At 45.3% G+C, this 16,916-nt stretch overlaps 4 protein-coding genes and 1 long non-coding RNA gene across 9 annotated transcripts; 3 read left to right on the top strand and 2 right to left on the bottom strand.

The window, feature by feature from the left end:
* Positions 1-3,089: 3,089 nt before the first annotated feature.
* On the bottom strand, positions 3,090-4,047 carry LOC120739235. The gene is made up of 4 exons (XR_005697153.1): positions 3,877-4,047; positions 3,616-3,800; positions 3,405-3,512; positions 3,090-3,278 (listed from the first exon to the last, which is right to left on the bottom strand). It is a non-coding gene; the product is annotated as an uncharacterized LOC120739235 (long non-coding RNA).
* Positions 3,379-5,593, top strand: LOC120739228 (E3 ubiquitin-protein ligase RNF182). Its single transcript, XM_040040923.1, has 6 exons — positions 3,379-3,489; positions 3,637-3,790; positions 3,899-3,966; positions 4,046-4,172; positions 4,504-4,742; positions 4,832-5,593. The coding sequence occupies exons 1-6, from the start codon at positions 3,442-3,444 to the stop codon at positions 5,012-5,014; spliced, it is 819 nt and encodes a 272-aa protein (XP_039896857.1). The 5' UTR covers positions 3,379-3,441; the 3' UTR covers positions 5,015-5,593.
* Positions 5,594-5,701: 108 nt separating this feature from the next.
* On the top strand, positions 5,702-9,724 carry zgc:109913 (regulator of G-protein signaling 9-binding protein). Of its 2 annotated transcripts, none has more exons than XM_040040926.1 (5): positions 5,702-5,855; positions 5,965-6,175; positions 6,334-6,483; positions 8,942-9,084; positions 9,236-9,724. In XM_040040926.1, exons 2-5 carry the CDS (start codon positions 5,977-5,979, stop codon positions 9,395-9,397), a joined length of 654 nt encoding a protein of 217 aa, XP_039896860.1. In that variant the 5' UTR covers positions 5,702-5,855; positions 5,965-5,976; the 3' UTR covers positions 9,398-9,724. The 2 variants fall into 2 exon arrangements, with proteins under 2 accessions (XP_039896860.1, XP_039896859.1); XM_040040925.1 differs by having other exon boundaries at positions 6,280-6,483.
* A 1,039-nt stretch (positions 9,725-10,763) lies between these two features.
* ube2c (ubiquitin-conjugating enzyme E2C) lies at positions 10,764-12,992 on the bottom strand. Of its 4 annotated transcripts, none has more exons than XM_040040927.1 (7): positions 12,854-12,992; positions 12,380-12,504; positions 11,591-11,618; positions 11,398-11,484; positions 11,118-11,322; positions 10,985-11,044; positions 10,764-10,881 (listed from the first exon to the last, which is right to left on the bottom strand). In XM_040040927.1, the coding sequence occupies exons 2-7, from the start codon at positions 12,484-12,486 to the stop codon at positions 10,844-10,846; spliced, it is 525 nt and encodes a 174-aa protein (XP_039896861.1). In that variant the 5' UTR covers positions 12,487-12,504; positions 12,854-12,992; the 3' UTR covers positions 10,764-10,843. The 4 variants fall into 4 exon arrangements, with proteins under 4 accessions (XP_039896861.1, XP_039896866.1, XP_039896863.1 ...); XM_040040932.1 differs by having other exon boundaries at positions 12,380-12,507; positions 12,854-12,955; XM_040040929.1 differs by having other exon boundaries at positions 12,682-12,931.
* A 2,135-nt stretch (positions 12,993-15,127) lies between these two features.
* On the top strand, positions 15,128-16,916 carry polr2j (RNA polymerase II subunit J). Its single transcript, XM_040040934.1, has 3 exons — positions 15,128-15,320; positions 15,836-15,944; positions 16,726-16,916. Exons 1-3 carry the CDS (start codon positions 15,178-15,180, stop codon positions 16,825-16,827), a joined length of 354 nt encoding a protein of 117 aa, XP_039896868.1. The 5' UTR covers positions 15,128-15,177; the 3' UTR covers positions 16,828-16,916.

Below are 16,916 nucleotides of genomic sequence, written 5' to 3'. Positions count from 1 at the left end.
ACAAAAAAAATTGCACACCATAGACAAACAAATAAAAGAACAATTTTCAGAACCTACAATATAAATATGTTAGGGGGAAAGTAACTGATCAAGCCAAAGAATAAAGTGATTGAAAGATCTTGATTTTTTCACAAACACCAATAGTTTTTATAGCTTTTGGGTTAGTGGAGTTCTTAATTGAATTAAGATACTGTTCAAGTTCAAAGGAGAATACATAAAAAGAGGGATGTCTTCCTAAACATGTGGACTTGTGAATATGAAATTTAGCCATTAAAATTAACAAGTTAATCATATATCTGTTATCAAAGTTGAATTGTCTTTGGTTTTTGTGTAGACCAAATAAAACATATTTCCAAAACAGTACAAATCCTTTAAATATATTTTCTGAGATAAAAACACAAATTCTGCCAAAAATCTTGCACACGGTTACAAAACCAAAAAAGATGTATCGTATATTCCTTGGAAGTTTTACAAAAGCTACAGCTTGTATCAATGTCTAATTTGAATTTGCTTTGAAGAAAATCTTTAGAAGGATAAATTCTGTGTATTAATTTATAAGAAATATCTTTAATTTTGTTGGTAATTAAAAACTGATTAGGGAGTCTCCAAACTTTGTTCCACATAATACCATCTGACAGCCAGTTCCAGAAAAAAATGACATATGGCAGCGTGGTTATGCTACTCTGAAATAAAGATCTGATAGATTTATTGTTGTCTTTAGTTTGCTTAGAAAAGCAAATCTTGCCAACAAAAGTTTGTATGGGAGATGCCAACGGCCTGTGGAATGAAGTGATATTAGGTTGATTCTTAAACAGCATACAAACCCCTGATGGTATTGAGCCAAATACTTTTGTATAATCATGACGATTTATAGCTAAATTAAACAAAATTCTTCATAGGAGAAAAGCGTACCATTTGAATCAAATAATTGGTTGACTAAAATAATGTTATTCCTAAACCAACTAAGTTTTTAGAGTGTTTAGAGATTAATCTGTAATCCTCTGTTATAACCCCATTTATCATTATTTTGCTAATATTGTTTATGCTTGAGTGTTTCTTTTCTAAACTGAAGAAATAATGGGAATTACGCTCACCTTCTTCAAGCCATTTAGATCTTGATCTGATAAAGGCTCCTTTTGCTTTGTCTGAGTATAAACGATCTAATTTATCTTGTAATTTAGCAAGGTTCAATTTATCCTCTTCAGTTAAAGTGTCAGTTTGTTTATTAGATATGTTTTATGTTCAGTGCATACATGAACTTACAGGACAGAAACACAGTATGAGTCCTGTCCCGACAGCATGGATCTCATGCCTCACTGCTCTCCACCACATCAGCTGCCTTAAACATACTGGCCTGGTACTTACTGTAGCGGCTCTTATACTGCCTTTACAGATTAGACAGGCTTCTTCTCTCTGTCTTTAAGTCACTTCTGAAAACCCATCTCTTCACCCTAACCTTTGACACCTTGTGAAATGTTTTGTTTTGTTTATTTATATTAGTTTTTATTAGTTGATTCTATGCTGTTTAAAAAGGCTTTTTAAATTTTAATTGTATGTATTATGTGTGTTTTTTTCCTGTTTTGTTTAATTCTATTGTTCTTAACTTATTTACTGTACAGCATTTTGGTGCTGTGCTGGGTGCTTTATAAATAAAGTTGTATTGGATTGGTCTGTATTTACTTTTGATTGGGCAATCCTGAAGTTTCTGCTCTCTGATTGGTTTATTTTGGTGTTTAATATTTAAAATCACCGGCGTGTCATCCGTCCAATCCACGCTGAGCCTGTGAAGGCTGAAATGTGTGACAGGTAAATGAACCTGCGATCAGATTATCGATCAGTAGATCGATCCTGTTCGTCTCGTCCAGTTTCCCGTCATTCCGCTGCTGAACGGTTTCCATGGTAACCGTGACCGCGCCGCCGGACGCGCGCCGCCGCGATACGGAGGCGAGACGGTGAGTCACCGACAGAAAACAGCTCCGGTAACCGACGGAGCGACAACAGCAACCGACACACCGGGACGGGTTAGCACGTTAGCATGTTAGCATCCCGCTGCCGCGTGAGCCGGAGGCGCGAAACGGCTACGGACTGTCAATGAGGCTGATGACGGCAACTACCGCAGTGACATCACAGCAACAGACAGCAGCAACAGCATCGCCTACTGCAGGGCAGCGGCAACATCGCCCTATAGTCTGACTGCAGAGCAACTACACGAGAGCAACCGGAGACAGCAGCAACAAACTGACGGCAACTGTGCAGAATTAAACACGTCCTGATTTGTTTCTGCAGCAAACAGCAACTGATCCTACGCCAACATGTTGCTTAAACCTTCTGTCTTCAGCAGGGACTGCAGCAACTAAAACCTACAACATCTGCAGCAGCAGCAACTCCAGCAACCTGGAGTTTATCCAGTTGACATGTGAGCATCAACACGTTGCTTCAGCTTGGGAGACAGAGAGCAACTTCAAGAAGAGCAACCAGTGACAGAGCTACGATTTCACTCACAGCAACGCAACCTACCACTACAGCAACTGCCAACAGCAGGTGAGCAACATGCGAGTGTGTGGGGGGGGGGGGCGTCTGATAATCAATAATCTGATCAGAAATCAGTGAGCACAGATGTTCAGGCAGATGTTTGAAAACTATTACAGATCCTGATGACTGATTTTTAAAGCTGCAGCTGGTGCCTACCTGTAGTCATGGTAACAGGTAGCATGTACCTGTAGTAGGTGTGTTTGCAGAGCTCATCCTTAAACAGCGATCCATCAGAACATCAAAGAGAATCAATAAACCTCAGCTTAAACTATAGGTGAGTCACATGGTTAATCTCAGTCAGGCAGGACAGGAATCATCAGGTGGTGACATCATCTGGCCATCCAGGTGAGGGAAGGATTAAAAAAAAAAAAACAAAAAAAAAAAAAAAAAAAAAAACAAAAAAAACTTACCTGTCTGTGAGGAGGCGGAGCTTGAGCAGAACACTTCACCTGCTGTGAATACTGCTTTGTTATTGGTACAAACAAACACACCTGAGCAGCGTTCAGCGCAGATAGAAACAACAGAAGCTCCGGTCCAGCTTTTATTCTGTTCATACTTTATTTTTTCACTTTGATCGGTAAATAACTAATCAATAACTGATCAATGAGAGTGACAGTCCTCGTGCTCTTATTTTAAAAGTAAACGGTTGTTTCTCTCCAGGAGGACATCTGCTTCTGACTGGACGGATGGACGTCCTTTCAGACTGTCTCGCTGATCAGCTGACCTGGACTCAGGTGTGTTTCTACCTGCAGACGAGGAACGCAGAACTGTAGCTCGGTCATAGTTACAGTACTCGACTTGTTTAGTAATCTCTTTCATTGTTTGTCTCACAGTCAGGTAACAGCCTCAGTTAAGCCCCACCCAGCACCCACCTCCCCCTCACGTCAGGTGAAGACAACAGTCAGCGAGATGAGCCTGTTGAAGGAGGTGGAGCCAGGACAGGAAATGGAGGGAAAGGTGAGTCTACCCATCATGCATCCCTGCGGTGTCGCAGAGAGAGAGAAAAGATTTATTTAGTGAAAACATTTCGAATAAAGTTTGGAGAGATCGAACAAAGACCGCGATGTGTTCGGGGAGACTTACTTGTTGCTGTGCTGCATTCAGGTGCAGACCTGGGCTCAGTCTCTGGTGTACACGCTGGAGGAACTCGAGTGTAAAATCTGCTATAACCGCTACGACACGCGCAGCCGGAAGCCCAAACTGCTGGGCTGTCTGCACCGAGTCTGCGCCAAGTGTCTGAAGAAGATGGTCGACATGGGTGAGTTCACCTGGCAGGTAGACACACAGCACAGTCAGCTGCTGGATCACGCAGATGCCAGCATGATCGTTACCTGGTCACATCACCTGTTGTATCATGTGATTCCAGGAGAGTCTTCGCCGTCCATAATCAGCTGCCCATTCTGCCGCCACGAGACGTATGTCCCCGACGAAGAGGTGTGGCCTCATTTCCTCCTCTTCGACGGTCAGAGTCTGACAACCTGAACTCACACTGTCTCCTCCCCCTCTTCCTCAGGTGTGGCTGATGGAGGACGACCGGCACATCCTGGCGGTCCTGTCGTGTCAGGATCGTGCTCGGCGAGGAGGTGGAGCAGGAAGTGGCAGCGGTGGGGAGGTAGTGCTAAGTCCCAGCAGTCTGACAGGTAAAAACCTGAGAGTTAGAACGAGATAGTCAGCCAATCACAGCCAGCCGGTAGATTTATCCAATCAGGAATCTCCGCGATAAAGTGACCTGTTTGAGGTGATTGAGCGGTATTCTTCGCCGTCATTGGTCAGCGGTATCCTTTATTGGACACCTTAGATATTGATATTGATTACTGGTTGGTGTATCCATAGTTTTCACATGACGTCAGTGCTCGGGAGACACGCCCACCTGGAGGGTAAAAACAGTACTTTGCTCTCCAGCCTTCCTTAAAAAGGAAAATAACATAGTGTCTGGAATTTCTCTTGGTAAAGCTCTGCGTCTGTTCCCAGGGGGCGGAGCTGCAGGCAGCGGCGAGGAAGCATCCCACCGCTCCTCGGACTGTCTCGTCATCACCATCATGGAGCTCCCAGAGGAGTCGCCATCCTCAGATTCACTGAGCATGCTCAATGTAGTGGGTCTGTACCATGCTCCCAGTCTGGACTCGCTGCCCTGCAACCTCCCAGGTCAGAAATGCCGTGCCTGGACATCCCGCAGCTTCCCACGCTGCCTGCTGGGGGTACTCTGCCTGGTAAGTACCAGTTTAACCAGTTTGAACATAACTATCTAAATCAGAACCAGTGTAACTGGTGTGTGCGGCTACTCCCCCTGTGTGTGCAGGTGTACTTTAGCTCGCTGCCGTTGGGGATCTACCTGCTGATGATTGGTCAGCTATGGCTGGGCGTGGTCCTCGTCAGTCTCGTCCCGTCCACGCTGCTGCTGCTCGTCCTTTACGGCTTCTGTCAGTGTCTCTGCCACGAGCTAATGGAGGCGCTTGCTGCCCGCACGCACTCGCTACCGTGACAACAAAATGTAGCCATAGAAAAGCCTGTAGACTGAGCCGTCACACTCTGACATCACTCTGACATCACTCTGACCCTGCCCTTTGTGAATACCAGCAAGTCCCCCTCACACATCCCCTTGGTGGAAATACGGCCAATCAGTATTGAACTACGTGATGACATCATCACATATAGGAAGTGGAGACAGTCGTCTCCAGTCAGAAGACATCTGCTGACTAATCAGAGACATGTTACTGTCCTGGGCACGATCATAAAACTGTTTTACCTGCTGATTACAGAACACACCTGTACCTGTATCACCTGTTTATCCCACAGTCACATGACCTGACAGGCTGTTAGCCTAGCTTAGCACTTACACTAATCACAGAGGGAAAGTGCTAGCCTAGCTTAGCATGTGTATTTAGCTTTGAAGCTGTGCTTATTCTAAGCTATGCTAACAGTCCCGATGTCCTGTCTGTAAAATGATTCATGAACCCTGTGATGATGATGAGTGTCACTTCCTGTCCGTGTAGTGGGCGGAGCCTTTGGAGAATCAGCTGTTTAGTTTTGTGATGAAATAAATAAACATAAGTGACATGAAGTGTTTGAATCATTTCCTGCTGCGAGTTCCTCTCAGGTGAAAGGTTGTCACATGAGTGACACCTTTGGGACCTGTGGGTGGAGTCCCAGGAGCATTTGGGCATCAGCTGGTCGCTGCGTGTTAATTAAAAACACGCCATCCTCAGAGAGAAGAGCAAGAGTGTTTATAGAAACCTGGCAAGAGCTGCTATCCACCACAGAGGAAGAAGCTGCAGCAGGTACAACTTCTTTCATACAGGTGTTCTATAAAGGCACATCCACAGGTGGGTCATACAGGTGATTTTACATTTACTTGTCTAAGCATCACCCAGATTTAGATATTAAGTTTTAGATGTTTGAACAGCACCTGTCCTACCTCTCTCCTCCCTCCAGGCGGTCGACATCATGAGTCGTTGGCGTCGTTCAGTGGACGAGCTGGCGGCACGGCGGCGACAGCATGAATGTGAGCGCGCTCAGGATGCACTCAGTCGGGTCACTTCATGTTTCCAGCAGCTGGTTGCGTTGGTCGGTAGCTCAGCCGACGGCAGCTTCCTGCGAGATGAGTTGGATGAGACGAGAGCTGTGGCTCACCGGATCTGCAGTGGTAACACCTGTCTGTGGTTCACCTGTCCTTCTCACCTGTGTGTTTCTCGCTGTCTCACGTGTTCACCTGACTCTCATTGCTCCATCTCCCTTATGTGTCTTCAGGGCTGTCCTGCCGGCTGCTGCGCTCGCTTTCAAACTCTGACTTTGCCCCCTCAGGTGTGCAGGACAGGCAGGTTTTGGAGCGTCTGTGGGTTCTCTTCCTGTCAGCATTGGAGCACTTCCTGTATGACCTGCGTAAGGCCTGTGACCTAATTGGGCAGTTCCCCCTGACTGAGCACAGCAACAGGCGCTCGCTGGTCAACACAGGTCAGCTGATTTTAGTTCTGATGTGAGATTGGCTAACTTTGTGTAAAAGATGTCTGTTGTGGCCGAGTCGTGAACCGGTAAATCACCTGCAAGTGTTTTTGCTTGAATGTCTAAATCGAGGAGTACTCGAGTAGGTTTAAGAACAAGTTTTTATTGCAATTCAAGTTGTTCAGTCCAATGAATAGCTTGAAAAGGTACAAAGGTAAGCGGTGAACTGCCAGAGGTTAAAGGTAAGGTTAGCTAAAACTGGAAAAAAATAATGCACATTTCAGAATTATACATAAAGGCCTTTTTCAAGGAAACACACAACGTGTTAAAAGTTTAAAGCTGTTCTGCAGCAATGGAGGCTGGTCAAGCCTTGAAAGCTAGTGCTACTAATTCCTACAGGTGTTCCCACTTTCTTGGATTACTTCCCCCTCTGCATAAAAGCAGTGTTGGAACACACTGATGTACCCTTGTGAGCATCAGCTGAACAGTAGTGTGTTGGTACAAAAATGGGGAGAAAAAGGCGATTAACAATGGAAGAGAGACAGAGCATCATAACACTTATAAATGTTTGTCTTTCCAAACTGTGACAGGAAGAGGTCTGCAGACCCAAAGACACAACTGAACCAGAAGTTTCTGAGAGTTAACAGCTTGATAGGCGGCTCACAGGACAACAGCTTCAAGCACAGAGTAATAGTGGTCGTAGTGAGCAAGTCTCAGTTTTCCCTCACCTCAGTCTCAAACTGTATACTTATTTCTTACTCTTCCTATATTTATTGTTTTTCTTTTTCACTGAATGGAACTGGAGCCTCGTTCTCTCGTCTCTCTGTGTACTTATATAGCAGAGATGACAATGAAGAGAAGACTTTGAGCTGCAGGTTTGACAGGACATCACTAAGACGTCAGAATAAGACAGAGGTTTGGCTGTGCCATGAAACACCGCCATTGTAATACTGCAGACTGGAGGAAGGTTTTATGGACTGATGAGTCATCACGCAGGATCTTTGTACGCTGCCGAGTAGGTAAAGGATGGGTCCACAGTGTGTGGCATCAACTGTCACACATGGAGGAGGACGTGTGATGGTCTGGGGCTGTTTGCTGATCCAGAGTCGGTGACTCGTACAGAGTGAGAGGCTTCCTGAACTAGAACAGCTGCCACAGCATTGTGCAGCACCATGCAGGACCCTCTGGCATGCACCTAGTTGGTCAGGGGTTCATCCTACAGCAAGATAATGACCCATAGCAAAAGTGCCAGAACTACCTCAGGAACAAAGAACAAGATGGTGAGCTTGGAAACATGGAGTGTGCAGCACAGTCTGCAGACTTAAACCCCATCGAGCTGGTTTGAACTGGACAGAAGAGCAAAAGCAAAGCAACCTACAACGTCCACAGTTATGGGAACTTCTGCTACAGATATGGGAGAATATTTGATTTCTATTGTATTCCATTGCCAAAGGAGGCTACTGACGAGTCAAAGTTTACAATACACTTTGGTCTATAAACTGATTCCATTATTTATTCATTTACTTTTTACTCCAATTGCTTATTTGTGCTGCGCTTTCACTTCAGAGTGCAATGAGACATCAAACATTTTTAATGAAAAACTGGAGAAACTTTTAGCTTGTAGTGTATGTGTAACCTGCGCTTTCTTGTCCAATGTAGGAACGTTACCATGGAGACCTCAGGGTTTTTTTATAGGCTAGCGCATGTCACAGAGGTTATTTTTCTGCTATAACCGAAAGCTTACCTAATGCTGGGCATACACTGCGATTTTTGTCCCATTTTGGCCGGAGTGTCGCCTTAATCGTGTGTCGTGCGTCGTGTAGTATACATAAGGTAACGAGAAGCGATTAACACACAATCATCAATCATATGGTTGCAAGAAAATCAAACCTGTTTGAAATCCTGTCGCCCCTCGTGAGGGCGTCACTGCAGCCTCTGCGCACGCGCAAACACAGAAATGAAAGTGAAAAGACGGAGCAGCAGTGCAGCGTGTGATCTGGACACAAGCGATGGAGGCACAACTTGTAGAACTTTGGCTCATCTGAGCCTTTTCGATCTATCACGACCACACCAACCGTGAAAAGAGTTGGATGGAGATCGCTGCTCAATCACAGCTGCCTGATCAGTGTTTTTCATTAGCAATTTAGCAAAGTTGATGGTGGTGTGTGTGTGAGTGAAAGACAGAGAGGGAGATTTTGTGTTATAAGCCGACGCACAGTGACTGGCAGTGTTGAACCATGACAAGCATTAGTTTTGATTGTCCAGGAACAACACCAGCACGGGGACATCAGATTGTGCTCTTATCGATCCGTTACTGACCTGTTATCGACCTCTTACTGATCTACTTTATGTCTGCGAATTGATTCATAAATTCCAGGACCTCAGTCACCAAGAAGCTGAACTTACCCGAGGAAGTGTTTTTCTCATCCACCTGACCATCTGTTTCTCACCTGTCCTTCTGAATTTATAGGATGTGTTGATGGCGTGGTGGGCGTGGCAGCTCGGGTGGCCTCAGTCCAGTTGCCATGGCTCACCTCGGAGGTGGAACCAAGCCCAGATCTGACCAATCACATCACAGGACTGGAAACTATGATGAGCGAGATGCAACAGAGGGTGAGGGGAAGCATATGGAACACTTCCTGTTGGACTGTGAGGTTTAACTGTTGCAGAGTCACCTGTCTGCTCTTTAGTTTGCTTTATAAACGGCTGAATTCTGTGCCGCTGCTTTGTTTTTTGTTCTGAGTGTCTCACCGTTGCTCTGCAGGTTCCCGTGGCGTTCTGGTCGGTGGAGGCGACCCAGCCGGCGTGGGCTGAAGCCCGCGGTGAGCCAGATGACCTGGTGGAGAGCCTGGAGGACCTCATGGAGGTTGAGGTCATTGCCGGTTCCAAGAAGACGGCATGCTGTGGGCTGGGCTGCGTCGGGTAGATGTAGATTTAAGTGTTTCCATTAAAATGGGAGAATCGTGTTTTAGAGGAAACAGAAGAAAACCTGGGTTCATTTGTCATTGTGATGTTTAAACAATCAATATTAAATAAGTCTAAATAAAGCTGGCAGATCAATATCTGCAGTGATTAATGATTAACATGTCACAGAAGAAAAATGCCACTGGATGGTTGAACTGTCCTTTAGGAGGTGACAGACAGGTACATACTGAGATAAAATACACAATGCATGGATTCACCTGCAGCATAACTAAGGGAGGATTCAGGGTCACCTGGTCCAGCCCTAACTATATGCTTTAGCAAAAAGGAAAGTTTGAAGCCTAATCTTGAAAGTAGAGATAGTGTCTGTCTCCTGAACCCAAACTGGAAGCTGGTTCCACAGAAGAGGGGCCTGAAAACTGAAGGCTCTGCCTCCCATTCTACTTTTAAATACTCTAGGAACAACAAGTAGGCCTGCAGAGCGAGAGCGAAGTGCTCTAATAGGGTGATATGGTACTACAAGGTCATTAAGATAAGATGGGGCCTGATTATTTAAGACCTTGTATGTGAGGAGCAGGATTTTGAATTCTGGATTTAACAGGAAGCCAAAACAGGAGAAATCTGCTCTCTTTCTAGTCCCTGTCAGGACTCTTGCTGCAGCATTTTGGATTAGCTGAAGGCTTTTCAGGGAGTTTTTAGGACTTCCTGATAATAATGAATTACAGTCATCCAGCCTGGAAGTAATAAATGCATGAAGTAGTTTTTCAGCGTCACTCTGAGACAGGATATTTCTAACTTTAGAGATGTTGCACAAATGGAAGAAAGCAGTCTTACATATTTGTTTAATATGTGCATTGAAGGACATGTCCTGGTCAAAAATGACTCCAAGGTTCCTCACAGTGTTACTGGAGGCCAAGGTAATGCCACCCAGAGTAAGAATCTGCTTAGATACCATATTTCTAAGCTTTTCAGGGTCGAGTACAATAACCTCAGTTTGATCTGAACTAAGAAGCAGAAAGTTAGCGGCCATCCAGGTCTTTATGTCTTTAAGACATTCCTGCAGTTTAATTTCCATTGTCAATATTATTCAATGAAATTAAGGGCAGTGTCAATAAAAACACACTGAGACTGAGCTGTGATGTCATCAAGTACTGCCTGTCCAATCAAAGGATGAATTCACTATTGATGTCATGATGCAGCAGCAAAGAAAGAAAAAAAACAAAAAAACAAAACCCACCCAAGGCTCCTCCTTTTCCTCCTAGTCTTTCAAAGTAAAACCAGCTTAATTTTGAAAAGAGAAGTCCAGCCTGCATGCGGTGTGTCAGGGGAGGACAGCATATTTCAGCCGCTCAGATCAATAACACACTGCGTGTTGAATTAAGAACTTTATTGACAAACATAAAAATATGATACAAACACGGAAGACAGACGAACATGAGGAGGCGGAGCTTCAATTCTGGAAGGTCGAGTGTAGATGAGTTCTGAAAGCTGAAAGAAAAAAAACAAACAAAAAAAAAACCAACAACCATCAGTCCTGCTGCATGCAGCTGTTAATGTGTTTGCGCACAGCGGGGTGTTTACGTGGTCTCACCTTCCTGGTTGTCCCACAGTTCGGCCGCCACACCATTAAGAGGACTGTCGTTGTTCGGCTCTGAGGAGGAAGCAGAGTGACAGTGAGGTCAGAGGGCAGAGCTTGGACAGTGCTGGGGTGATGACGCATTTACCTCCCAGCAGGCTCTGGATGGACAGCAGGATGGAGCGAACGTCGTAGAGCGCTGACCATTTGTCCTTCAGGATGTCGAGGCAGATGAAGCCGTGCTCGTCTACGTTGGGGTGGAAACATGGTGTGACAAACTTTACGCGTGGGGCCTGGTATGGGTAACCGGCAGGAAACTCCAGAGAGAGGCGGTACCTGAGGCCCTCGTACACCTGAACAGGTAAGACAGAGCAGAGTTTAACTTTCTGCTGAGAGCAGAGAAACCCAATTGATCCGTGTGTACATACCGTCCCCTGAGCGCCATCAATAGTTCCAACCCACTTAAACAGATTATCTGACTCTGGGAACGCAGAGATCCCCTTATCACCTGACATCTGCACCAGAGAGAGAGACTGGTCACATGACTTCAGGACACAGAGGGTGTCACATGACCTCAGGTGTTACAGGTTAGAACAGAACACTGATGAAGACTGGACTCACCATGAGCGTCATCAGCTCCTGCTGCAGCCTGCAGACACAAACAGGAAGCTCAGAATCTGCTGCACATGCTCAGTTCAGTGTTTCACTGTTGGCTCAGATTAAGGAGGAGCCTGCCTCCTTTGTTGTTCAGGTGTTTCCTCCTGAACTCAACTCAGCCCTTCATGAAACTGCAGCTCAGACAGGTGCTGTGCAGAGAGGATCAGGTAAACTTGCCCATCTGTATGACTCAGACTGAGGCAACTGTGATACTAAGTTTGCCTGTCACTCCACACCTGTAGGAGCTGCCCCCACCCATCACCTGCTGAACAGCGTCACTTTTAGCCCTTTCACACAAGTACCTACTCAGCACGACTCTAGTAGTTTCCCGTTTCTGGGGTTGTTGGTTTCCCCAGTTGCCGGGTTTTAAATATGGCGGCTTTGATTTTCGTGAAGGACACGCCTCCAGGCCCCATCGGTCGACGATACTGACTAGCCAATGGGTGGCACCCAGTCAGTTGATGTCACATTTTAGGATAGCACGTACTATTAAAAAAAACAAACAAAACCCCTAAAAACCGAGCCGGTACTAGTGGGTCAGGGCCACTGGTGTAATCGAATGGCGGCACAGCACACTGAAACCAAACGCATCATCGTTTACCAACAGCTGTACTAATAAAGTTTAATCAACCGTGAACAGGAAGTGTACCTACTAACACCTGTCCGACAGGTAGAGTCAGAAATTGGCACTGAGAGCTGACACAAACACACAATATGAAAACACACAATAGGAAAAGTCTCTCTCTCACACACCGTTTGGATACAGAGCCTCTGGCCGCGCTGCCGCCGCTGTCGCTGCCTTTCAGAGCGGCGGTGCTGGAAGCTGCAGCCGCTGCGGGGTCCATGTTCTGGGAGGCCATGAGCGTTACCGTCCTGTTCTGCTGAATCAGACAAAGTGAGATTAGAAGGCCCGGGTTCCTCTGCGGATCACCTCCCGTGTTTCTCCCTCTAAGCTAACAGCAGCTAAACGCTGGCACCGGATGCAGCTCCGAGGACTCTTCTCCAGCTGTATCCGCCTCTCAGGCCACCGTTCGGGTGTTTTACTCAGACCTTACCCAGTTAGGTCGCTCCGGTAACAGACGAGGCTCACCTTCACTGTGACGACGTCGTGCTAAAGGTGCTAGCTGTTAGCTCCACCGGTCGGCTAAGCGTTTGCTCTGCGGCTAGCCTGTTTATTACCCAGAGGAAACTATAAACAAACAAAAACGTTTCCCGGTACGGACTCACCGGTTGTCGGTCGGGGTTTGTCGGCCAGAGTACAGCTACTGTCTGTTGGATTCAAACGGAACACGCTCCCGCCCCCGATTTAAACCGACTGTTTCTTACACAGTCGGCCAATCAGAGCCCGACCTTTAAAAACAAGCCAGCTTTGGCTGGCCAATGGCAGGCCTGCCAAGTAAAGGGAAGTGCGTTGTGATTAGGCAGCGTGAACGACGAAATGATCCAAACGTCTTTTAATGCTGACGTCATAACAGAGCCCAACAAGTCAGAAATCGGTTTTAGTAAACAAACAAAATTACATAAATATACATTTGTGTATTCACTTACCTGTCATAATAAATATGCCTGTAAATAAATGTTTTACCTTCTGTTTATGATTACAGCTCTGTTTCAGAATAACTTAAATTAAATATCAGACTGCTGTCTCTTCAAGCCTAGCTTAGTGAAAGGTGACCATCGGATGATGTCACGGGGAGGCTCTGAGAGCACAGATCCACAGTGAGAATGATGTAATAGCTCAGTTAAACTTTGGTGGGAACCACTCGGAGAGTTTCCATCAGAAAATGAAATGCTGTTAGCTCGCAGGTGATACAGCTGTCTTCATTAAAGATGAGTTCAAAACAAAGATGATAAACTGCATTAATGCTTTCTCTGGAGTATCAGGTCTGACTTTAAACATGAAAATGTGTCCTGTTCCTGTCGGAGAGGCTCGTGTCCATAAAGAAGGTTTTCCTGTCAAAGAACAGATGACTTATTTGGGAACTAACATCTGTCGAGATCAGTCTGAGAGGGTCATTTCTAATTTCCAGCATTTAAATCCAAAAATGAAAAACAGATTTGATCTGTGGCTCATGAGCAATCGATCACTGATCCTTTTATCTTAAACAGGGATATTCACACTCAGTGTATCCTGCAAAAGTAAAAATGTTCCTAAATCATTCGTAAAACAGTCGATGCTGCACTTTATTACTTTGTGTGGGAAAACAGAAATAAATCAATATTATATAAGGATCCAAAATAATATTAATGATGTGTCCCAGCTAGTGAAGGGAAAAAGGTCATTTTCTTCCATATCCTGTGTTTGTGAGGACCTGTGATGTTCCCATATCTGTAAGAGAACACAGTACAGTGTTTCATGATGACACAAATGGACCAAATATACAGACAGCACTGAATAAAGATGTTCTCAGAGATGCCATTAATATACTGGATAAAACATATATGATTCATTGTCCTGTAACCCCTCACTGTCAGTTTTACTGGAACAGTAACTTTATGAATATTAATGAGCCATTGATATGGACTTACAATAAGAAGTATTTAATCACCAACAAGGTCGAATAACAAACCAATTTATTAAAACTATAGAAATGATCTGGATGAATCTTGTACTGTAAAACTGTAAAACAGTCAGTGAAACAATTCCACATCTTTTTGAATGATGTATTTCATTTTTTAACACATACACTACATTTAATGTTTTCTTTTTATTTTCATTGTCTGTGGAGGTTCTCAGTCATCCAGGTCATTGTAGTCTAAGGAGCTTGGAAAGAAAAGCGTCTGGACTTCTTTATGTTGCTTGAAGGCGTTTCACCTCTCATCCGAGAAGCTTCTTTAGATCTTGGGTCAAATGGTGGAGAGTCCCAGATCTCAGGCTCGTCATTGGTCAGTTTACAGAGTAGCCGCTCAGAAAGCAGAGCAGATGTCCTAACAGAGGTTCAACAACACTTCACAGAATACACATGACGGGACTTACAGGTGTGTTTTTATGGATTCCAGCTCGCTGTGGAGACAGAGCAAATGAAATGGCAGACAGAGCTGCAAAGGAAGCCACAAAGCATGGGGTAGTGGACCTGGGTATTAGCCTCTGTCAGACAGAGATAACGAGTATGGTAAGGCAAGAAATGAAGAAAAGATGGCAAAAACAGTGGGAGGAGGAAAAGAGGGGACGTGATTGGATGAAATCCAAAGGAGGGAAGGAGAAATGAGGAGCTCAGAAAGGAGTAGGAGAGAGGTGGTGGCCATATCGAGAATAAGATTAGAACATACTGGTTTAAACACTACACTATTCATGATAGGGAAACATAATACAGGGAAATGTGACGACAGTGGAGAAGAGGAAACGATAGAACATGTTATATTCGGGTGTCAGAAATATCAGGTGGAGAGAAGACAACTGACCCAAAACGTCAGCGAATAGGGGTTTGGGTTTTTTTGAGCGACGCTCCAGTCCCCACTCCACACCAGTTGGAGGCGGTAATGCACCATTCAGTTGTTTGCCAACCGACAATAAAATTTAGAGGAAGCAGCAGCAGCAGCGAACAGGTAAGATGAACGCGCCTCCCGCTTTCGAGTCGTTCCTGCTGTTCGAAGGGGAGAAAAAGATCAGCATCAGCAAGGACACCAAAGTCCCGAACGCCTGCCTGTTCACCCTGAACAAGGAGGACCACACGCTGGGCAACATCATCCGAGCGTAAGGCCCTGAGACACGGCCGCAAAGGCATCACACCGCTACATCCAGGCTAACAACAGGCTAACAACACCTAACTAACAACAGTCCGCTAAAGTCATCCGAGCGTAAGGGTCCCAGACCCGGCTTCACAGCTGGCTAAGTTGAGGCTAACAGCCAGACAAACGCTGAGCAGCGGCTCAGAGACAGATGCTAGCACGCAGCCTGCAGGTGGTTCCGTCTTACAGGTAGCGTAGGAGGTTTTTTCAGAAAACCAGAACATAGTCTTGTAATATTTGATCTCTGCTTGCTTTTTGTTTTTTAATAAACCATGACATGCTGCTGATGGGAAACAGGTCTTAGTGTAAGCCACCATAGGCGGCTGTCCCAGTGCCTGATCATAAAGTCAGCAAAGTTAATGAACTGATCCTCAAATATTCTTCCTGTGAGCTGCACACACACCATTCACACTAAACTGCTCATCCTTACAGTCTGTCCACCAATCAAATGACTTTCTCTCTGTGTGTGTGTGTGGTCAGTCAGCTGCTGAAGGACCCTCAGGTTCTGTTTGCTGGTTATAAAGTTCCTCATCCTCTGGAGCACAAGATCGTCATCAGAGTGCAGACCACACCTGACTACAGCCCACAGGTAACACGCACACACCTGTGGGATATTCCAGGAAGTATGTTCATCAGACTCTGAGTTTCCTGTTCCAGAAGGGTGATCGGTTAGTTCATTCAGCTCTGAGCGTGTTCCCACTGGGTTATGTGCATACTATTACAGACGTCTCAGCTTCTACAGGATCAGGATGTATCAGGATAGTTTTGAAAGAATGACACATTTTAAATCAGGAATGCAGATCAGAGCAGAGCTGTGAGGGGATCCAGATGGGATCAGCTGGGACATGACCAAGCAGACCTGGATCTGGGATTGATCCGATCTGAATCCCTGATCAAAAATCTGTTTGGATCCGTCCTGCTGTGCAAGTGGACTCGGTTTGCTGATCCGTCACGGAGCCCATGTTCTGGCTGATCTGGTTCTGGGTCGACCTGCCGAGGCTGACTCAGGTGATTTTCAGTGGAAAATCTGCCGAGGCTCATTTTGACTTTAAATGACCGAACCTCAATCTGATTACATTTCAATGTGAAATGTAATCAGATTACAATCAGACTGTCTGCAGTGACTTTAAACACATTTAGTTCAGCTTTAGTTTTAAAGCCATCTCAGCCTGAACTTCACTCAAATAAGATCCATTTATCCATCAGAGTGATTGATTATAATAAGTGTTACCATGGTAACTGCCTTTCTGGAACAGCAAACCCGAGTTTCCCTCATAAACTAAACTTGCTTCTTGGAACACACTTCTGATTACAGCTCTTAGTTACAGGAAGTGAAATTAAATGACAGGAAATGATGTCGTTCCTGACAGGAAGCGTTCACGAACGCTATCACTGACCTGATCAGCGAGCTGTCACTGCTGGAGGAACGCTTCAGAGTCGCCATCAAAGACAAACAGGAAGGCATAGAGTGACCCCGCCCCATCATGATGTCACTTCCAGTTACCTGTCCTCTGTTTGTCTTCTGTTTCTTTTAAATAAAGCCTGTGATGCCATATCCTGA

This window comes from Simochromis diagramma, unplaced genomic scaffold, assembly GCF_900408965.1.
Source record: "Simochromis diagramma unplaced genomic scaffold, fSimDia1.1 OVJJ01000296.1, whole genome shotgun sequence".
NCBI lineage: Eukaryota > Metazoa > Chordata > Actinopteri > Cichliformes > Cichlidae > Simochromis > Simochromis diagramma.
Note: the sequence above shows the minus strand (reverse complement) of the source record. Positions and strands in the feature narration are given on the sequence as shown.

What these genes read in the sequence shown, in the direction of transcription:
- LOC120739228 (XM_040040923.1), top strand. Translation starts at nt 3,442, where the DNA reads ATGAGCCTGTTGAAGGAGGTGGAGCCAGGACAGGAAATGGAGGGAAAG. An exon ending in GACAGGAAATGGAGGGAAAG is followed by an intron (nt 3,490 to 3,636) that starts GTGAGTCTACCC and finishes TGCTGCATTCAG; the next exon opens with GTGCAGACCTGGGCTCAGTC. An exon ending in TGCTGGGGGTACTCTGCCTG is followed by an intron (nt 4,743 to 4,831) that starts GTAAGTACCAGT and finishes CTGTGTGTGCAG; the next exon opens with GTGTACTTTAGCTCGCTGCC.
- zgc:109913 (XM_040040925.1), top strand. Translation starts at nt 5,977, where the DNA reads ATGAGTCGTTGGCGTCGTTCAGTGGACGAGCTGGCGGCACGGCGGCGA. An exon ending in GGCTCACCGGATCTGCAGTG is followed by an intron (nt 6,176 to 6,279) that starts GTAACACCTGTC and finishes ATGTGTCTTCAG; the next exon opens with GGCTGTCCTGCCGGCTGCTG. An exon ending in TGAGCGAGATGCAACAGAGG is followed by an intron (nt 9,085 to 9,235) that starts GTGAGGGGAAGC and finishes GTTGCTCTGCAG; the next exon opens with GTTCCCGTGGCGTTCTGGTC.
- ube2c (XM_040040927.1), bottom strand. Translation starts at nt 12,486, where the DNA reads ATGGCCTCCCAGAACATGGACCCCGCAGCGGCTGCAGCTTCCAGCACC. An exon ending in AGAGGCTCTGTATCCAAACG is followed by an intron (nt 11,619 to 12,379) that starts GTGTGTGAGAGA and finishes TTGTGTCTGCAG; the next exon opens with GCTGCAGCAGGAGCTGATGA. An exon ending in ACTGTGGGACAACCAGGAAG is followed by an intron (nt 10,882 to 10,984) that starts GTGAGACCACGT and finishes TTTTTCTTTCAG; the next exon opens with CTTTCAGAACTCATCTACAC.
- polr2j (XM_040040934.1), top strand. Translation starts at nt 15,178, where the DNA reads ATGAACGCGCCTCCCGCTTTCGAGTCGTTCCTGCTGTTCGAAGGGGAG. An exon ending in CTGGGCAACATCATCCGAGC is followed by an intron (nt 15,321 to 15,835) that starts GTAAGGCCCTGA and finishes GTGTGTGGTCAG; the next exon opens with TCAGCTGCTGAAGGACCCTC. An exon ending in CACCTGACTACAGCCCACAG is followed by an intron (nt 15,945 to 16,725) that starts GTAACACGCACA and finishes CGTTCCTGACAG; the next exon opens with GAAGCGTTCACGAACGCTAT.